This window comes from Engraulis encrasicolus, chromosome 2 (genome assembly GCF_034702125.1).
Source record: "Engraulis encrasicolus isolate BLACKSEA-1 chromosome 2, IST_EnEncr_1.0, whole genome shotgun sequence".
Lineage (NCBI taxonomy): Eukaryota > Metazoa > Chordata > Actinopteri > Clupeiformes > Engraulidae > Engraulis > Engraulis encrasicolus.
The window spans coordinates 11,573,344-11,587,773 of NC_085858.1; the positions used below are offsets into that span (position 1 = coordinate 11,573,344).

General features: G+C 45.5%; 1 protein-coding gene across 1 annotated transcript in view; it reads left to right on the plus strand.

Annotated features, from left to right (window-relative positions):
- Positions 1-14,430, plus strand: part of LOC134467845 (protein kinase C beta type) — a 173,564-nt gene that overhangs the window by 144,010 nt on the left and 15,124 nt on the right. Inside the window, exon 16 of the mRNA XM_063221805.1 lies at positions 13,176-13,316. Within this exon, the coding sequence (XP_063077875.1) occupies positions 13,176-13,316 (141 nt within the window). The remainder of the gene's footprint in view (positions 1-13,175; positions 13,317-14,430) is intronic.

Sequence of the window (14,430 nt, forward strand, 5' to 3'; positions counted from 1 at the left end):
CACCCTGCAACTCTGTTAGCGGTAGAGATGTTATCAGTGCCTCATTCTAACTAGACAAACCTCACCATGAATGGGCCAGAGCAACAGAAACACTCATCATTGTGCCATAATTGCGCCCACATAATAACTTGAACAGTGTATGTTTTATAGCAACTTGTTCCTCTCATGAAGCCCATTGTTTTGATTACAAGAGTGTGAACGAATGAACGTGGGTGTTGAAATGAAGCTGGAGTAATTAGACATGCCAGAATGAGATGGTGCTCTGTTGTCTTGTGCGTCTCTCACGTGTGGAGCTGAGCAGCCGTGCTGAGCAGAGACTCTCGTTGCTCGTTGTCGTGCCAGACATGCCGCGGAAGAGGAGTAGGGGGAGATTCAGTTTTGGATACATGCGCATGTGCAGATCTGGACTCGTAGTCTGGCATAGAGGGTATTTTCCAGTGGGCAGACAGTCTTCATTGGGAGATGGTGTTGGGGGTTTTTGTATTTTATTTTAAGACTGGCCTATGATTTACAGGGGACTGCACAGAAAAGCCTCTGCCTTTTTTGTTTCCAATCCTGGATGTGTTTGTATGTGTACATACTGTATGTGTGTTGTGCTGATGTTTGAGATTGAAAGTGTTCACATTCCAAGGAAACGTGCAGGACATACAGTAGTCTGACTGAAGGTTTAGCGCGAGGAGTTTTTTTATTTATTTCTATTTTTTATTCCATGGCAGAATTATCTTTCAACCATTGTCTTCAGCCTGCCATGGAAAAAAAATCACAGGAATAAAGGATTTCAAGTGTGAGGACTCCTCACTGTGGTGGTTTACGTATAGCCTGTAGTTAGGTTGAATACTGTTGATCTTCTTTATTGTAGTAGGAGGCTTAAAAACACTGTCATGGGAATTAATCACATAGCAATACATTGTTGCACATTGAAATCTCCCCTGTCCATTTTGCAATTAACTCAACCTCTCTGTTTATCATGTGCCCTCGGTGAAATCTGACCTTGGTCATCAGCATCAGATCAGTCATTTCAGCTGCTAGCAATTACCCTTTCATTACGCCAGCAGCTTGCTCTTGCATGAAGAGAAACTTTCTAATAGGGGGAAGAGATGTTTAGAACTGCCCTCATCAGGCCATTGATGGCCAGTGTGTATTCAATTAATAAAACCCGTCCAACATGTGTTCAAGCCAACATGCGAAAGTTTAACCACTGCATATAATGGCAAAGATCCCTTACTCAACAGCTCACCACATCGCATGACAAAACACAGGAAGAAAAAGGAAGAAATTGGTGGGGCAGAGCACCTAGTAAGCCTAAGTGAAGAAAGCATGTAGACCAGAAGACACTGAAACGGCATGGGGAAATCAGGAGGCATAGTGCACCAAATATAGAGTAGAGTAGAGTAGTAGAGTAGAGTAGAGTATCATTTATTGATCCCGAGGGAAATTAAGGGCTCTACCTCTCCAACTAAATTCTGATTCACACACAGTCAATGGCTCGGAGACCGTAAAAATCTGCTCGAGTTGTATTTGCCAGTCACTGTCGGCCACTGTGCTATTGGCGTTGAAGGACTAATCTTCTTTCATGCGGTCTTCTTTCTGCTCAGACGGTGGACAAAAAACCACTTCCGCACCGCCGACACACAAATCGTCAGGGTGAATTTGCTGCAACTTTTTTAACTACTTTATGTGCTGCAAAGGACAGAGATGTCAACCCTGACATGGGTTTAAAGAGAAAAAACCCTGAAACATAGCCGTGGGAAGTAGGGGTGCTGCAGGCGATGCAGGCACCCCCTGTAGCAAGAGGGGTTTTTTAATGCTACTTTTTTCTGTTAGTATTGAAATATTTTTATTATTTTATCATGCTGAGATGCCCAAGAACACACTGTTAAAAAGTACTTCCCATGGCCATGAAATCACAGAGTTGTTAATCAACCTGACTTGAGAGGTCATTAAGATGTCTAGATTCAGAGCTGGTTAGATTCGTGGCAGGGTTTTTTTAAACTTCTGTACCTGTGAGTGATGTTCAAGATGGTTGTTCAGGCATGTGCCAAAGAACTGAGTTTCAGAGAATCAGAGAGAACAGAGAATCATGTTTGTGGCCAATATGATGTGTGGACACACACACACACACACACACACACACACACACACACACACACACACACACACACACACACACACACACACACACACACACACACACACACACACACAAACTCTTAAAATGTATCTACACACTAAGGGCGGAATTCTCCCACCCGCTTAAGTCAAAAAAAGCGCTTAACAGCGCCTCCGCGGTTACTCAAGTCTGTGATTAAGCGGGGTTTACGCATGATTTTACCAGTTGCGCAGTTTGGGTGGGGCCAGGCCAAAATCAGGGAGTTTCGCATGTAAATGAATCCTAAGCGTATTCTCCCGTGCACTTACGCGCGTTTGCCTTTACGCGCATCAAAGGGCTGTAGTAAGGTCAAGCGCCACTATGAGGTAAAATGTAATATTGCATTTGATGCTCGCTTGGCTCACATTTCGCAGTTTGTTACACGGTATGCTTTGTTGATGTTCCTTACCGTCAGCGACGACATGAGTCCAAATCGAAATTCATTCACAGTTCCACATAAACGTCCTACATTAATTTTGACAAAATATGACCAGCTGCCCAGAGCATGTTCTCATATCGGTGAACTTACAAACAAAAGCAGGTAATTAATTAATCAGTATGAGGATCATCATGTTGTCTCCGCGGACGGTAACCAAAACCAAAAACACCTCGTTGCACCATGCACAAGTAGGCTAAATTGACAAGGCACGTCAGACTAAAGACCGCTGTTCCAGTCGTCCTAACAACCACCCAAAGTATGCCTATTCAAAAACAACCTTCACCATTTTTACCATGTTGTAGCCACAACGTTAAGTAAAGAGTTTTTATTGCAACTCCTCCACTTTTGTGATTTATTGGAACTCGTGCATATGTGCATGTAACCTATTAAACTTTCTGAACTGATGCCCGACATACAAAACCACCACATACTGAGGTAGGCTACAGGTTGTCCTATCTGTTTTTGTAAGGCAGAAAATATTTCCTGAATGTCATTACAGCTAAACGTAAAAAGGTAGGCCTACATATCAGATCATTATCACAGTCTTTGGCATTTCGCTTCTGGTCTCTATTACATCCCATCAGCTGCGCGTTTAAGTCCTGGCTTGGCATTGCATGCCCATGTCCAATTAATTCCCATGTCTGCGACAGAATATAAACTCTCCGTTTTTTCATGACGATCGATTTCCTTGTTCATTCTTCAGCATGCATGTAGCCTAAGTGTAATATGCTGACGGACAGCTGAGATCCACATATTTCCAATTATTTTAATGTCACGTTGCTGTACAGATAAGCGGAGAAACACTTTTAAAAGTCAGCAAATACTATGTGTTTGTTTAACTGTGGGGATGATATAGCATTTTAAATCACCTTTTGATTTCCGGAATTGTCCAGGCAACACGCCAAACTTCATTTTTAGCAAAACGTTTAATAATGTTTATTATTTCAATCAACCTGTTGCGCACCAAAACGCTCAGCTGAGTTCCCGCCAAAGGTACACATTGCGTTTCCATCTCAATATCTCACCTCCACTACTCGCCTTGTGATTGTGAAAATGAGCTGAGGTTAGATGTTGAGATGCTCTTGCACGAGGACTTTTGGCACTTGGTTTTAAATTCAAAGTTAAAGTTCAGTGTTGGATCTCAATGGACTGCCGAGGTTTTCACATGGTTGATCTGAAAATCCATGCTCCATAGTTTCTTTGTAGCCACAACTGATGAACTTGGCGGAGACTCATCCCCCCATTTAGCATATATCACGCCTATGTTGGGTTACGCGCTGTTTTTCTGAGTTAAGCGCGAGGGGTGTGGCGACGTTCCAGAGGGGAGAATACGCGCAAAATAAGACCGCGTAAAATATGCGCGCGTAAAACCGACTTAAGTGGAGACGGGAGAATTCCGCCCTAAGCCACCATGCAGTCTCTTTTTGTTGCTGATGACTTGGTATTGTACGGTTAGTAAAAGAGGTCCAACATGTGATATTCTGATGGTGTGTGGAGCGTGGATCTGACTACTTTCCACCATTTTTTTTTCTCTCTCTCTTTTTCCTCCCTTTTGCCACTGGTAGACCATGGACTGCACAATTCATGCTAACATGAGTGCTGATTCACACACAGCGTCAGCAACACATTTTTTTTCCAAGTCACCACTGGCCACCGCACTGTTGGTGTGGAAGAGCTGTTTTTGTTTTCAAGCGTTCATAACTTCATCTGCTCAGAGAAATGGCAAAACCGCTTCCGCACTGCCAGCACACAGAACATTTGCTGCATGTGACATTGCCCCTTTTTATGGGCTTTTTTATGCCTTTATTTGACAGGACAGTCGAAGATGGTGACAGGAAGTGAATGGGACAGAGAGATAGGGGAGGATCAGGAAATGACCCGGGCCGGACTCAAATCGGGGCCCCCGTGGGTGGGCATACAAGCCCAAATGTGGGGAGGTGACAGTGCCCTTACCATAAGTGGTCAAGTGCCCTCATGGGCCCTAGTGGTTTGTTCAGTAAAGGGGTCATTGCCCTACACCACCCTTCACTCTCGCTGCCTTCATTTATTACTTACTCTTCACCACTCTGAACCACAATATAAGGAAAGGGGCTACTATGTACTGTATGTACCAATAAATCAAATAGGAATATTTTCCTCCCTCACGGGTTACTTACTGTAGGCCTACTGTATAGTATCTACACTTAACACCCAAAATCCGCTATCCATCAAGTCTGTGTGCTTTAAGGCAAATGGAGCAGGAATGGATCGGTCCATACAGGTCTTGAGCATTATGCCAAGCTGACTCCTTTTCACATCCACTCTCTTAGCCTGGAGACCAGACTAAAACACATAAATATTAGCCTGGATTACTCGGTTCATATAGCTAAGGGCCGAGAGCAGGACCAGACGGTTGCCGTTGTAGTTTACGTTTCCTTTGCACTGTTTTGGGCAACACGATCACCAATCAAACGACAATTCTTTGTTAGCCGTAGCCATTCTGTTGATTCCAAGTCTACCCCAAAGAATCAAACAGGGGCTCTAGTCTGGTGTCTGAGGTGGCGATCCTTTCACGGGAGGAGCCACGGCTGGACCAACTCAACCGGCAAAACAAATATTTTTAGCTGCTGTGCGGGATCGTCTAGTAGGTTACCCATCTCTCCTTTTGCCACTGGAAGTCTGTCCACAGTCTGCAATGTTTTTTTTTTTTAAATGCAGACGTCTGTTTGGGAATGCGGAGTGCAGGAGGGAGGAGGTACACAGGGTAGGCAGAGCAGGTGAATCCTCCTGGGCTCCCCTCCTGTCCTCTAATACATTCATGCTAATCTGAGCATTAAATAATAGATTGATGCGATCGCGCTCCGAATCTGAATGCCTTGCACTCTCCTACTCTTTGTCTTTGTTCTTCCTTCCCCTCTCTCTCTCTCTCTCTCTCTCTCTCTCTCTCTCTCTCTCTCTCTCTCTCTCTCTCTCTCTATCTCTCTCTCTCTCTCTCTCTCTCCACCTTTTCCTCTTCCTCACCCCTCATAAAAATGCAAGCACTGAAATTCAGGCAAACAAGAGGCCGCACCCTCTTTTGATATTTTTCTCTTCATCTCTTTCTTTTGCAGTTCTCTGTCGTGCCACCTATTCTTCGTCTGCTTGTGTGCTCTCTGCTTCCCTACTGGTTTTGGTCTTTCATGCCTGTAAATCTCTGCACTTTTTACCTACTCCATATATCTCCATCTCTAAGTATGCCACCCCACACCCTCCACCCACCCCCAATCTACAACCCTCTCTCTCTGTCTCTCTCTCACACACACACATACACACACGCACACACACACATGCACACACACACGCACACACACACACCAAGTACACACTGTACTCTCTTGGTCTTTCTTTCTTTCTCTTTGTTTCAGGGATTGTCTGTGAGTGCTCTCTCATCTCTCTCAGCACTCTGTATCTGTCTCTCTCTTTATCCTTATTCTCTTTCACCCCTTTTCTCTTCCTCTGTCTGGCTCAAGTGTGAGTTGTGAGCACTCACCACCATCACCACCAGCAGCAGCTCCCCCCAGTAAAGCACTGAAACGTGCAGGCAGGCGCTGCAGACATCACAGAGGCTGGACTGGCCATATTGCATGCCGTGCATTTCCTGGTGGGCCCTGCACCCTCGTGGGCCCCTATTTTCAGAAATGTTAAAAAAATAACACGCTGGTGAGTCAGTTCTGTGCCACTAATAATGAGGGGCCCCTTAAAGCCAAAAGTGCCCGGGCCCTATTTCTCCTCCAGTCCAGCTCTGGACATTACAGAGGCTGGGGAGCTGGGAGCTTAGAGGCGACTGTGAAGACGTCAGATTCCACTAGCCCTGTTCTCCACTAGCAGCAATCCTCCCGCTCCCTCGCTCAATCGCTCGCTCGACCACCCACCCACCCACCCTCCCAACAAATAGCATGGGAATACCAAATGAATCCTTGACATTTCAGATAGTCCGGGGAGGGGAAAAAAATCGCATGCACATTTAAAAAAAATGCTTTGAGCTCTTTCTGAAAGCCTATTTGATGAAGTCTGTCCTTTTAGTGGAGGATCCTCAGATGTGGAATGCAAGAGAACACTTTGTCACTGGTACACAGAGGGCAATATTTATTTTTTTTCGGTGAAAATTGAGTGTCTTTTTTCGATCGATTCTTTAGGCTATGTGTGACTGTGTGAGGTTTCTCCCCCTTATATGGTCTGTCACTTATTATTCCCTTGTCAGTTCTGTTCTGTTTGTTCTTCAAAAGGGAAGATGGTGTTGGAAGGTCAATGTCAACACTGCTGCAGTCTCTGTATATTACAAGTGTCTGGCCATTTAGGATTTGTTTTAGACTGATTGATGGGAAACGAACATTTCTTTCCTATCTGACAAAGTAAATAAGCAATCAGGTTCAATATTGAGTAACCTTCACCAATTATGAACGAGACTCAGGGTCAGTTATACAAGAGGTGGATGTACTGTATGGTGATGTTGTTCTGTAGCTAGCCCATACCATACCACTTGTGAGGATGTGAGCAGTCACCCCCATGTGGGGAGTAAGGCAACCATGAAGATGGGAGGAAAAACGGAAACGAGGTGGTCAGAAATCAAAAATATAGATGGTATTTTATTTGTAACAGTGCTGTTCCAAATGTCCAAGTGTAGGCAAAAATCCAAAAGTCAAAATCCAACAAAAATAGCAAAAAATAATATTTCAGTTCAAAAAGGTGCAAAATGTCCATATACAAAAATGATGTTGAATAATGCTAACAAAAATGCTAAGAGCTTTTAGCCCCGGTATCGGCAACAAAGTCCAGCAAAAAGTGTAGCATAAAAACAGACTTACATTTTCAGACAGCCTCACATCAATCCTCTGGCCCTCCCCCCTCTCTCTTCCCCCATACTGTGCCATACGAGATCATATCCTACCAAACATATTGTATACTCACTATTCAAGAGCAGTTGCCCATAGGTTTACAAAATATCTGTTCTGGAATCATTTTCCAGTCAGACGTCACATTTTATCCTCACTTATCAAGGCATCAGTATATTGAATGTAGGATTGTAGGTATAACACATAAACATAAACAACACAATTCATCTGGCACCCTGATCTCCAATTTAAAGTCTCAAGTCTCAAGGAATGGCACTATAAAACCCATGTATTTCGTGGCCAAGTGAAGCATTCTTTCCGCTCCAAGTCAGTCCAAAATAAGAATGCGCGGACACACATGGCCCGATGTTGAATATGCACGGGCCAGAGCCCCGGCTTAAAGCCACGCTGACCAAGAGTGCGGCGGCAGGGAAAAGCCGACTCGCCTCGCGTTATGATTCGTGAGCCTGAATGCTCGGCTTGATTTTATCTCGGGCTGCTGCGCTGCGCTGGGATGTCTGTCTTACATGGGGAGAGGCGGCGGATGGAGAACAGGGTAGGGGAGCATCCTGCTCAGCATTGAGACTGCCAAGTGAAATGACTCATGCAAAATGGGGGACCCACTGGCGGAGGGAAGGGAAGGGAGGGAGGCTGAAAGGGAGGCGAGGAGGATGGGGGTGAGAAAGAATGGGAGAAAGATGGAGGGAGTTGTTCTTATACTGTATCACTGCATCCTTTTCTCCAGATGCATTCAAATTCACATACACATGCACATAGAGACAAAGACACATACACACACACACAAACAATACATCATGTGCACACACACACACACACACACACACACACACACACACACACACACACACACACACACACACACACACACACACACACACACACACACACACACACACACACACACACACACACACACACACACACACACACACACTACTACCCTGCCCGTGTTGTGTTGTGTTGTGTTGTATGTTGTATTGTGGAGTTGTGCAGCCAGCCATGCGTATCATTCCAGCGGTAGGCCTTCAGATCATTCTGATGGAGTGGGCCCAATCCGCCAAAGGAGGAGACACAGTGCTGTGCAGTTCGGTTGGGGGAACGGCCGTGCATTAACTGAGCTCCGACAGTCGCAACGATAAAACTGCGCTGTGCCGCCGTCGCCTCTCTGCTCAGCCAGACCAGTTCTCGCCTCGCACAGCAGCTCGCGTTCTCGGCTCTCAGCGTGTGTGCGTGTCCTACTGAAGTGGCTGGGAAGACCCGGAGGACCATTCAGTGTGAGTGGGGGCAGAGAAGTCGACAGGGGTGGAACAAAGGGGTAATTTATCCCGGGCCCAGGGAGAGAGGGGGCCCGAATTTGGGTTTTCAGTACATTGTATGTATAGGATGGGGGGCCCTTTCAGATGACTTTGTCCTGGGCCCAGCAAAAGCTGTCAGCGGCCCTGGTGGGGGTTAGAAGGCTTAGATGCTGGAGAGCAGAGGTGGGAAATCTTGGCTTTCTGTCATGTAATCTGAGACAGGCCACAACACCGGGGGTGCTATGGTAAAGCCAGCTAGATTTCCATAAATAGGCAAATGTCCTCAGAAAGCCAATTTCTACCAGCTGTGGTAGGGCCAATTACAGCATCCATTCCATAAGTGGGGGGCAGTAAGGTAGTACCTTTAGTCTGTTAAGACACCTGTTATAAATTTGGTGTTAGCAGAATGGCGATGACTAAGTTGTAATGCATTACTAAAGGTAATGTGCAATGACGTAGGTGTCTCTTCAACAACTATTATAGCATGCCACTGGCAGTAGAGTGTGCATTACGCTAAGGACTCAGGTTTTTTGGCTTTTTCAATCTAATGGTCATAACCTCACCCTTTACACTTACTTTGTGTATTACTTGGTCTCCTCCACAAACAATGCACATCATCACATTGGTGACAACCAATCAAAAAGTAATATTCCCCCTCGCATGAGCCTTAACTGTGTATCCACACTTGGATACACTTGACACCCAAAGGCTGCCATCAGTAAAGTCAGAATGCCTTGAAAATGGGGGCTTTGTCTCAGTACACATGTAGTGTAATCAGGGCCGCTCACAGCTTTGGCAGGGCCCAGGACAAAGTCATCTGAATGGGCCCACCAGCCCAATAGATGTAATGAGGACCAATTTCTGGGCCCCCTCTCTCCCTGGGCCCGGGACAACTGTCCCCTTTGTCCCCCCTGTCAGCACCCCTGAGTGTAATCAATCCCATCCCAGCACCCCCAAGTACAGGGCATCATGCAAAGACTACCCAGCCAAGTCAACACACTCAGCCCCACTCTTGAACGCCAAATGTACTTTTTTTATCATTTAAAAAAATGTTTCACTTTGTTTGAAGCCCCTTTGGCACTCTGAGAAACATTTCATAATCTCGTACCCGTTTGTCTTTGCATATTATACTTTCAGCAGATGCTTTAAAGCAAAGTGACTGTGCAGAGAGAGAGAGGCACAGAGAGGGAGGGAGAGAGAGAGAGAGAGAGAGAGAGAGAGAGAGAGAGAGAGAGAGAGAGAGAGAGAGAGAGAGAGAGAGAGAGAGAGAGAGAGAGAAATGTACCAGTGTGCCTGATGCATGGAAATTGGCCATGGTTGTGTTTTTGATGTCCTGCCAAGCCAGTGACACAAGCCCGAATTGCAGCGTACCCTTCAGTCTCCCTCCATCTGTAACTCGCACAGCCATCTAGGGTGCACGGAAATGGCATCTGCGATATCAAAACAAATGTCTCATTTTACCCACCACAACCGTACTTAATGCCAGAATTGCACTGCTGGATATTCAGTGAAGGTCTTTCCAGATTTGATGTCGCCTCAGAGTTTAGAGTGATGTTTTGCCTACAGTGAATGAGAGAGAGCAAGAGAGAGAGTGAGTGAGAATGTGCATCCGTAAAACCAACTGATTTCCTTCGTGTGGGTTTACTGCATTTCAGCCGCTTTACAACTCGTGCAAAACATTCAGCATTGCTTAGTGAGCATTGCATCATACAGTCTCTCGCTCTCTCTCTCTCTCTCTCTCTCTCTCTCTCAAATCAAATCAAATCAAATCAAACAAAGCTTTATTAGCGTGAATGATGCAATCATTGTTGCTAAAGCTGATACAGAAGAAAAATAATATATAAAAAAGACATATAGTCTCATACCAGTTAATAGTCTCTCTCCCTCTCCCTCTCCCCCCCCCTCTCTCTCTCTCTCTCTCTCCCTCTCCCCCCCCCTCTCTCTCTCTCTCTCTCTCTCTCTCTCTTTCTCTTTCTCTCTCTCTGAATCCATTTATGAATGTACTCTGTATGCATGTACGTATGTAGTGTATGAATTAATATATATACATGTGGTCTACTGGTAAAGACTGCATTAATGATGATGGCGTAGCTGTACAGGCCATTGGAACAGGAGTGCTAGCTGCCACCCACCTGCGTCCTGCTCTGGCCCGTTAGGGTTATGAGGGGATGGGGATGGGGAATGGGGGATGGGGGTGCTCTGCTCTCTCCGCTCTCGCCCTACCTACTGCCACCTCGGCTACCTTCAGAGACTGCTTAGACTTTTTCATGCCATCAATTTTTTATGCACTCTGAGGCGCCTACAGAAAGAAAGAAAAGGAGAGAAAAAAAAGAAACATGTTGTTCGGTGGCTTTCTCTCTCTCTCTCTCTCTCTCTCTCTCTCTCTCTCTCTCTCTCTCTCTCTCTCTCTCTCTCTCTCTCTCTCTCTCTCTCTCTCTCTCTCTCTCTCTTTCCTATTCCTCACAAAACTCCCACCATGCTTAATCTCTCTGAGAACACATTGCATTCACGCGTCAGAGTGAAACATCTAAATCGTCTTTAATATTCAGCTCTGGCATGTTCCGGCATGTGCGAGCCACTAAAAACACTGAAAGCCAAGTCAAGACATTTCATGGTTGAATTCTCAGGAATTTGATCAATTTAAAAATACAACACATGCCTTGTTTAGCTCCTCATGTTAGATTTTATGTTATAAAGTTTGTGTTCAAAAGAGAAAATGGCATTAATATTTCATAAAATGTCTGGAAGTATTGTCAGTGTCACTGTATTGAGCATTTTCATCTCCACCATTTTGTTATGCATTGTGATGTTATTGTGTGATATTTCAATTCAATACCATTAAGTTGTGATAGGCCACCGCTCATCTGTTTAGAAGGTGCAGGATTCAGTAGAAATTTCTGTATAAAAAGAAGGCAATCCGCACACTTCAGGTCTATTTTTGTGCAAAGAAACTTTACTTGACTTTGAAGTCAAGTAAAGTTTCTTTGCACAAAAATAGACCTGAAGTTTGCGGATTGCCTTCTTTTTATACAGAAAATTCAATACCATTACAAATCAACCTCCAATACGCACCACCCATCACAAATAGATGGTCCACAACACCAAATAAAATGTATGGCAAACTCTTCAGAGCGATGGAAAAAATAACTGAAAGAGTCTGTTAGTCCCTAAAATAACAACTCTTGCACTTGGTTTGAAAGCTCAGATACCATTCCACATCAACCACAACACACCTTTCAGGGAAACTGCAGTACTGCTCACAACTGGTATTTGGTCTTTGGGGTCATTACTTGGGCCAATGTTCTTTTGTGTGTTCATCTGTCATTTGACTGGGCTACTGTTACGCCTTGCTCGTTACCGGCGCAACATAAAAGATTCACACAAAGGTTTACCTTTTTTTATGTTTATTTTAAAGAACAGAAATGGGGTCAAAATAATATCTAGGGGTAGAGTATGTGTGGATGCGTGTGGGTCGAATGTACGTAAGTATGAAATGTTGGTGTAGCGTGGTGTGTGCAAAAGGTGGTGTCTGGTCAAAATGTGAGAGAGGAGCAAAATCTGAAGTGAAGGAGGGGAGGCATCCCTATATACCTGCACCAATTAAGGTGCACGTAATTAGTCCAATTAACCAGCTGGGCCTCATCTTAGCCTCGCGAGCCATCCTACATACTTCCGCCAAAGGATTGGCTCCACTACTGTAGTCTGGCCGTGCTTCTCTGTGGAGTGCCTGGAGCAGTAGAATTTTGATCGCAACGCCCCCCCCCCCCCAGAAAACAGCCAATAATCAAATACGCCCCCCACATGGGGGCGAAAGGGGGAGGACGCTCGTGACAATGACGTACACATTTGTGCCAGAGCCATTGGTCTGCGCTATGTTGTTGTTGAGTAACTGCCAGCGATTGGGTGAGAGGTGTCCAATTTCAGGCCATAACTGAGTGCAAACTTCCTGCTTCCTACAATCGCTTCAGAGCAAACAAATGCCAGACCATAAATACGAAATAAAATGGTAGTATTATGGGATGGTCAGGACCAGGCTAGCCTCATCTGGCCATCATGAGCCCAAGCAGCCTGTAGGTGAAACAGAGGGGCGTACCAGCTACATCACGAGCAGCATTGACATTTTGCCAAGCAAATGTTACTTCAGTAAAGATCGTATTATTGACCCGAGCCTTCAACTGACTGTGGGGCTAGCTCATTATCTAGCCTATGTGTCTCACAGTTCTTACAGATTCTGTCAAATTTTAATATGAACCAGTCCAGATATTAGAGGCTTGTTTTACTTGTTTACAGGTCCGTCAGAAAGGTCAAAAGAGAATCAGAGTTTGACTTTGTGTGCATGTGTGTGTGTGTGCGTCCGTGTGTGTGTGGGTCCATGTTTCTGTGTGTGTGTGTGTGTGTGCCTTTTCAACACGATCCGTCAGCTGATGACTAAGCACCCGGGCAAGCGTCTGGGCTGCGGTCCCGAGGGGGAGCGGGACATCCGCGAGCACGCCTTCTTCCGCTACATGGACTGGGAGAAACTGGAGAACAAAGAGGTGCAGCCGCCATTCAAACCCAAAGCCGTGAGTACAACAGCCCCTGTACCGCACACGCATGTACACACACACAGCGCACACAGCGCACACAGCGCACACAGCGCACACAGCGCACACAGCGCACACAGCGCACACGCATGTACACACAGCGCACACGCATGTACACACACACACACACACACACACACACACACACACACACACACACACACACACACACACACACACACACACACACACACACACACACACACACACACACTCAAGTACTGTATGCACACACTGTGCACTAAGTCTTGTTCTTTGCTTCCTCCAATGATCCTTTTTGAACTGAGCTCTCCCCCTCTGTATGTGCATGGCATGTATATCTACAGTATGCACACTAATTCTCTCACACGTACAGTATCTCACAAGCAAGTGGCGCAACACAACCACATGCATGATCGTACTTATGGTGTATATATCCAAAAACCCTTTTCTACCACTGCTTCGCTGGAGTTGGAGGTAAGTATAAGATGGAAGGCCAAGTTCCGATATCTGACGAGCTGCATGAAATGCTACTCAAAGTTTGCTATATGCCCTGTCAATATGCTTGGTTTCTGTCACTTCTGATACTTACGAAGATACTCATGAAGAGATAGGGATTTAAGACGAGGACGGAGATGGCCGGTAAAGCCACATCTCCAGAAAACAAATTCAAACGCCACTTTCACAGGTCTGTGAGTGGGGCTAAGCCGAGCCTTGTGGAAGCACATGTCTGGCGAGGGCCATCCACGCATATACTCACGAAGATGTCGGCAGAAATGGAACCATGGCCGATGGCTAGAACTGATCTGAGTGCAGTCCGACTGCGGACTGCTCTGTTCCGTATAAGTTACCAGAGGGATGGCTGTTGACTGTGCCGAGAGCTGTCAACAAAATGGCAGCTGTAACTTATTAGGCATTATTAGGTTGTTTAGCACCTATTGTTATGAACCTATCTGAACACATTTAGATCAGAATTGTCTGTGCGCACACGAGCATGTGTGTGTTTGTGTGTGTTTGTGCTTGTGTAGTGTCTGTGTCTGTGTGTGTGTGTGGGGGGGGTGTCTGTGTGTCTGAACGAGTAGGAGAGTGTGTGTCTTGTCTGTGCGCGTGTGTG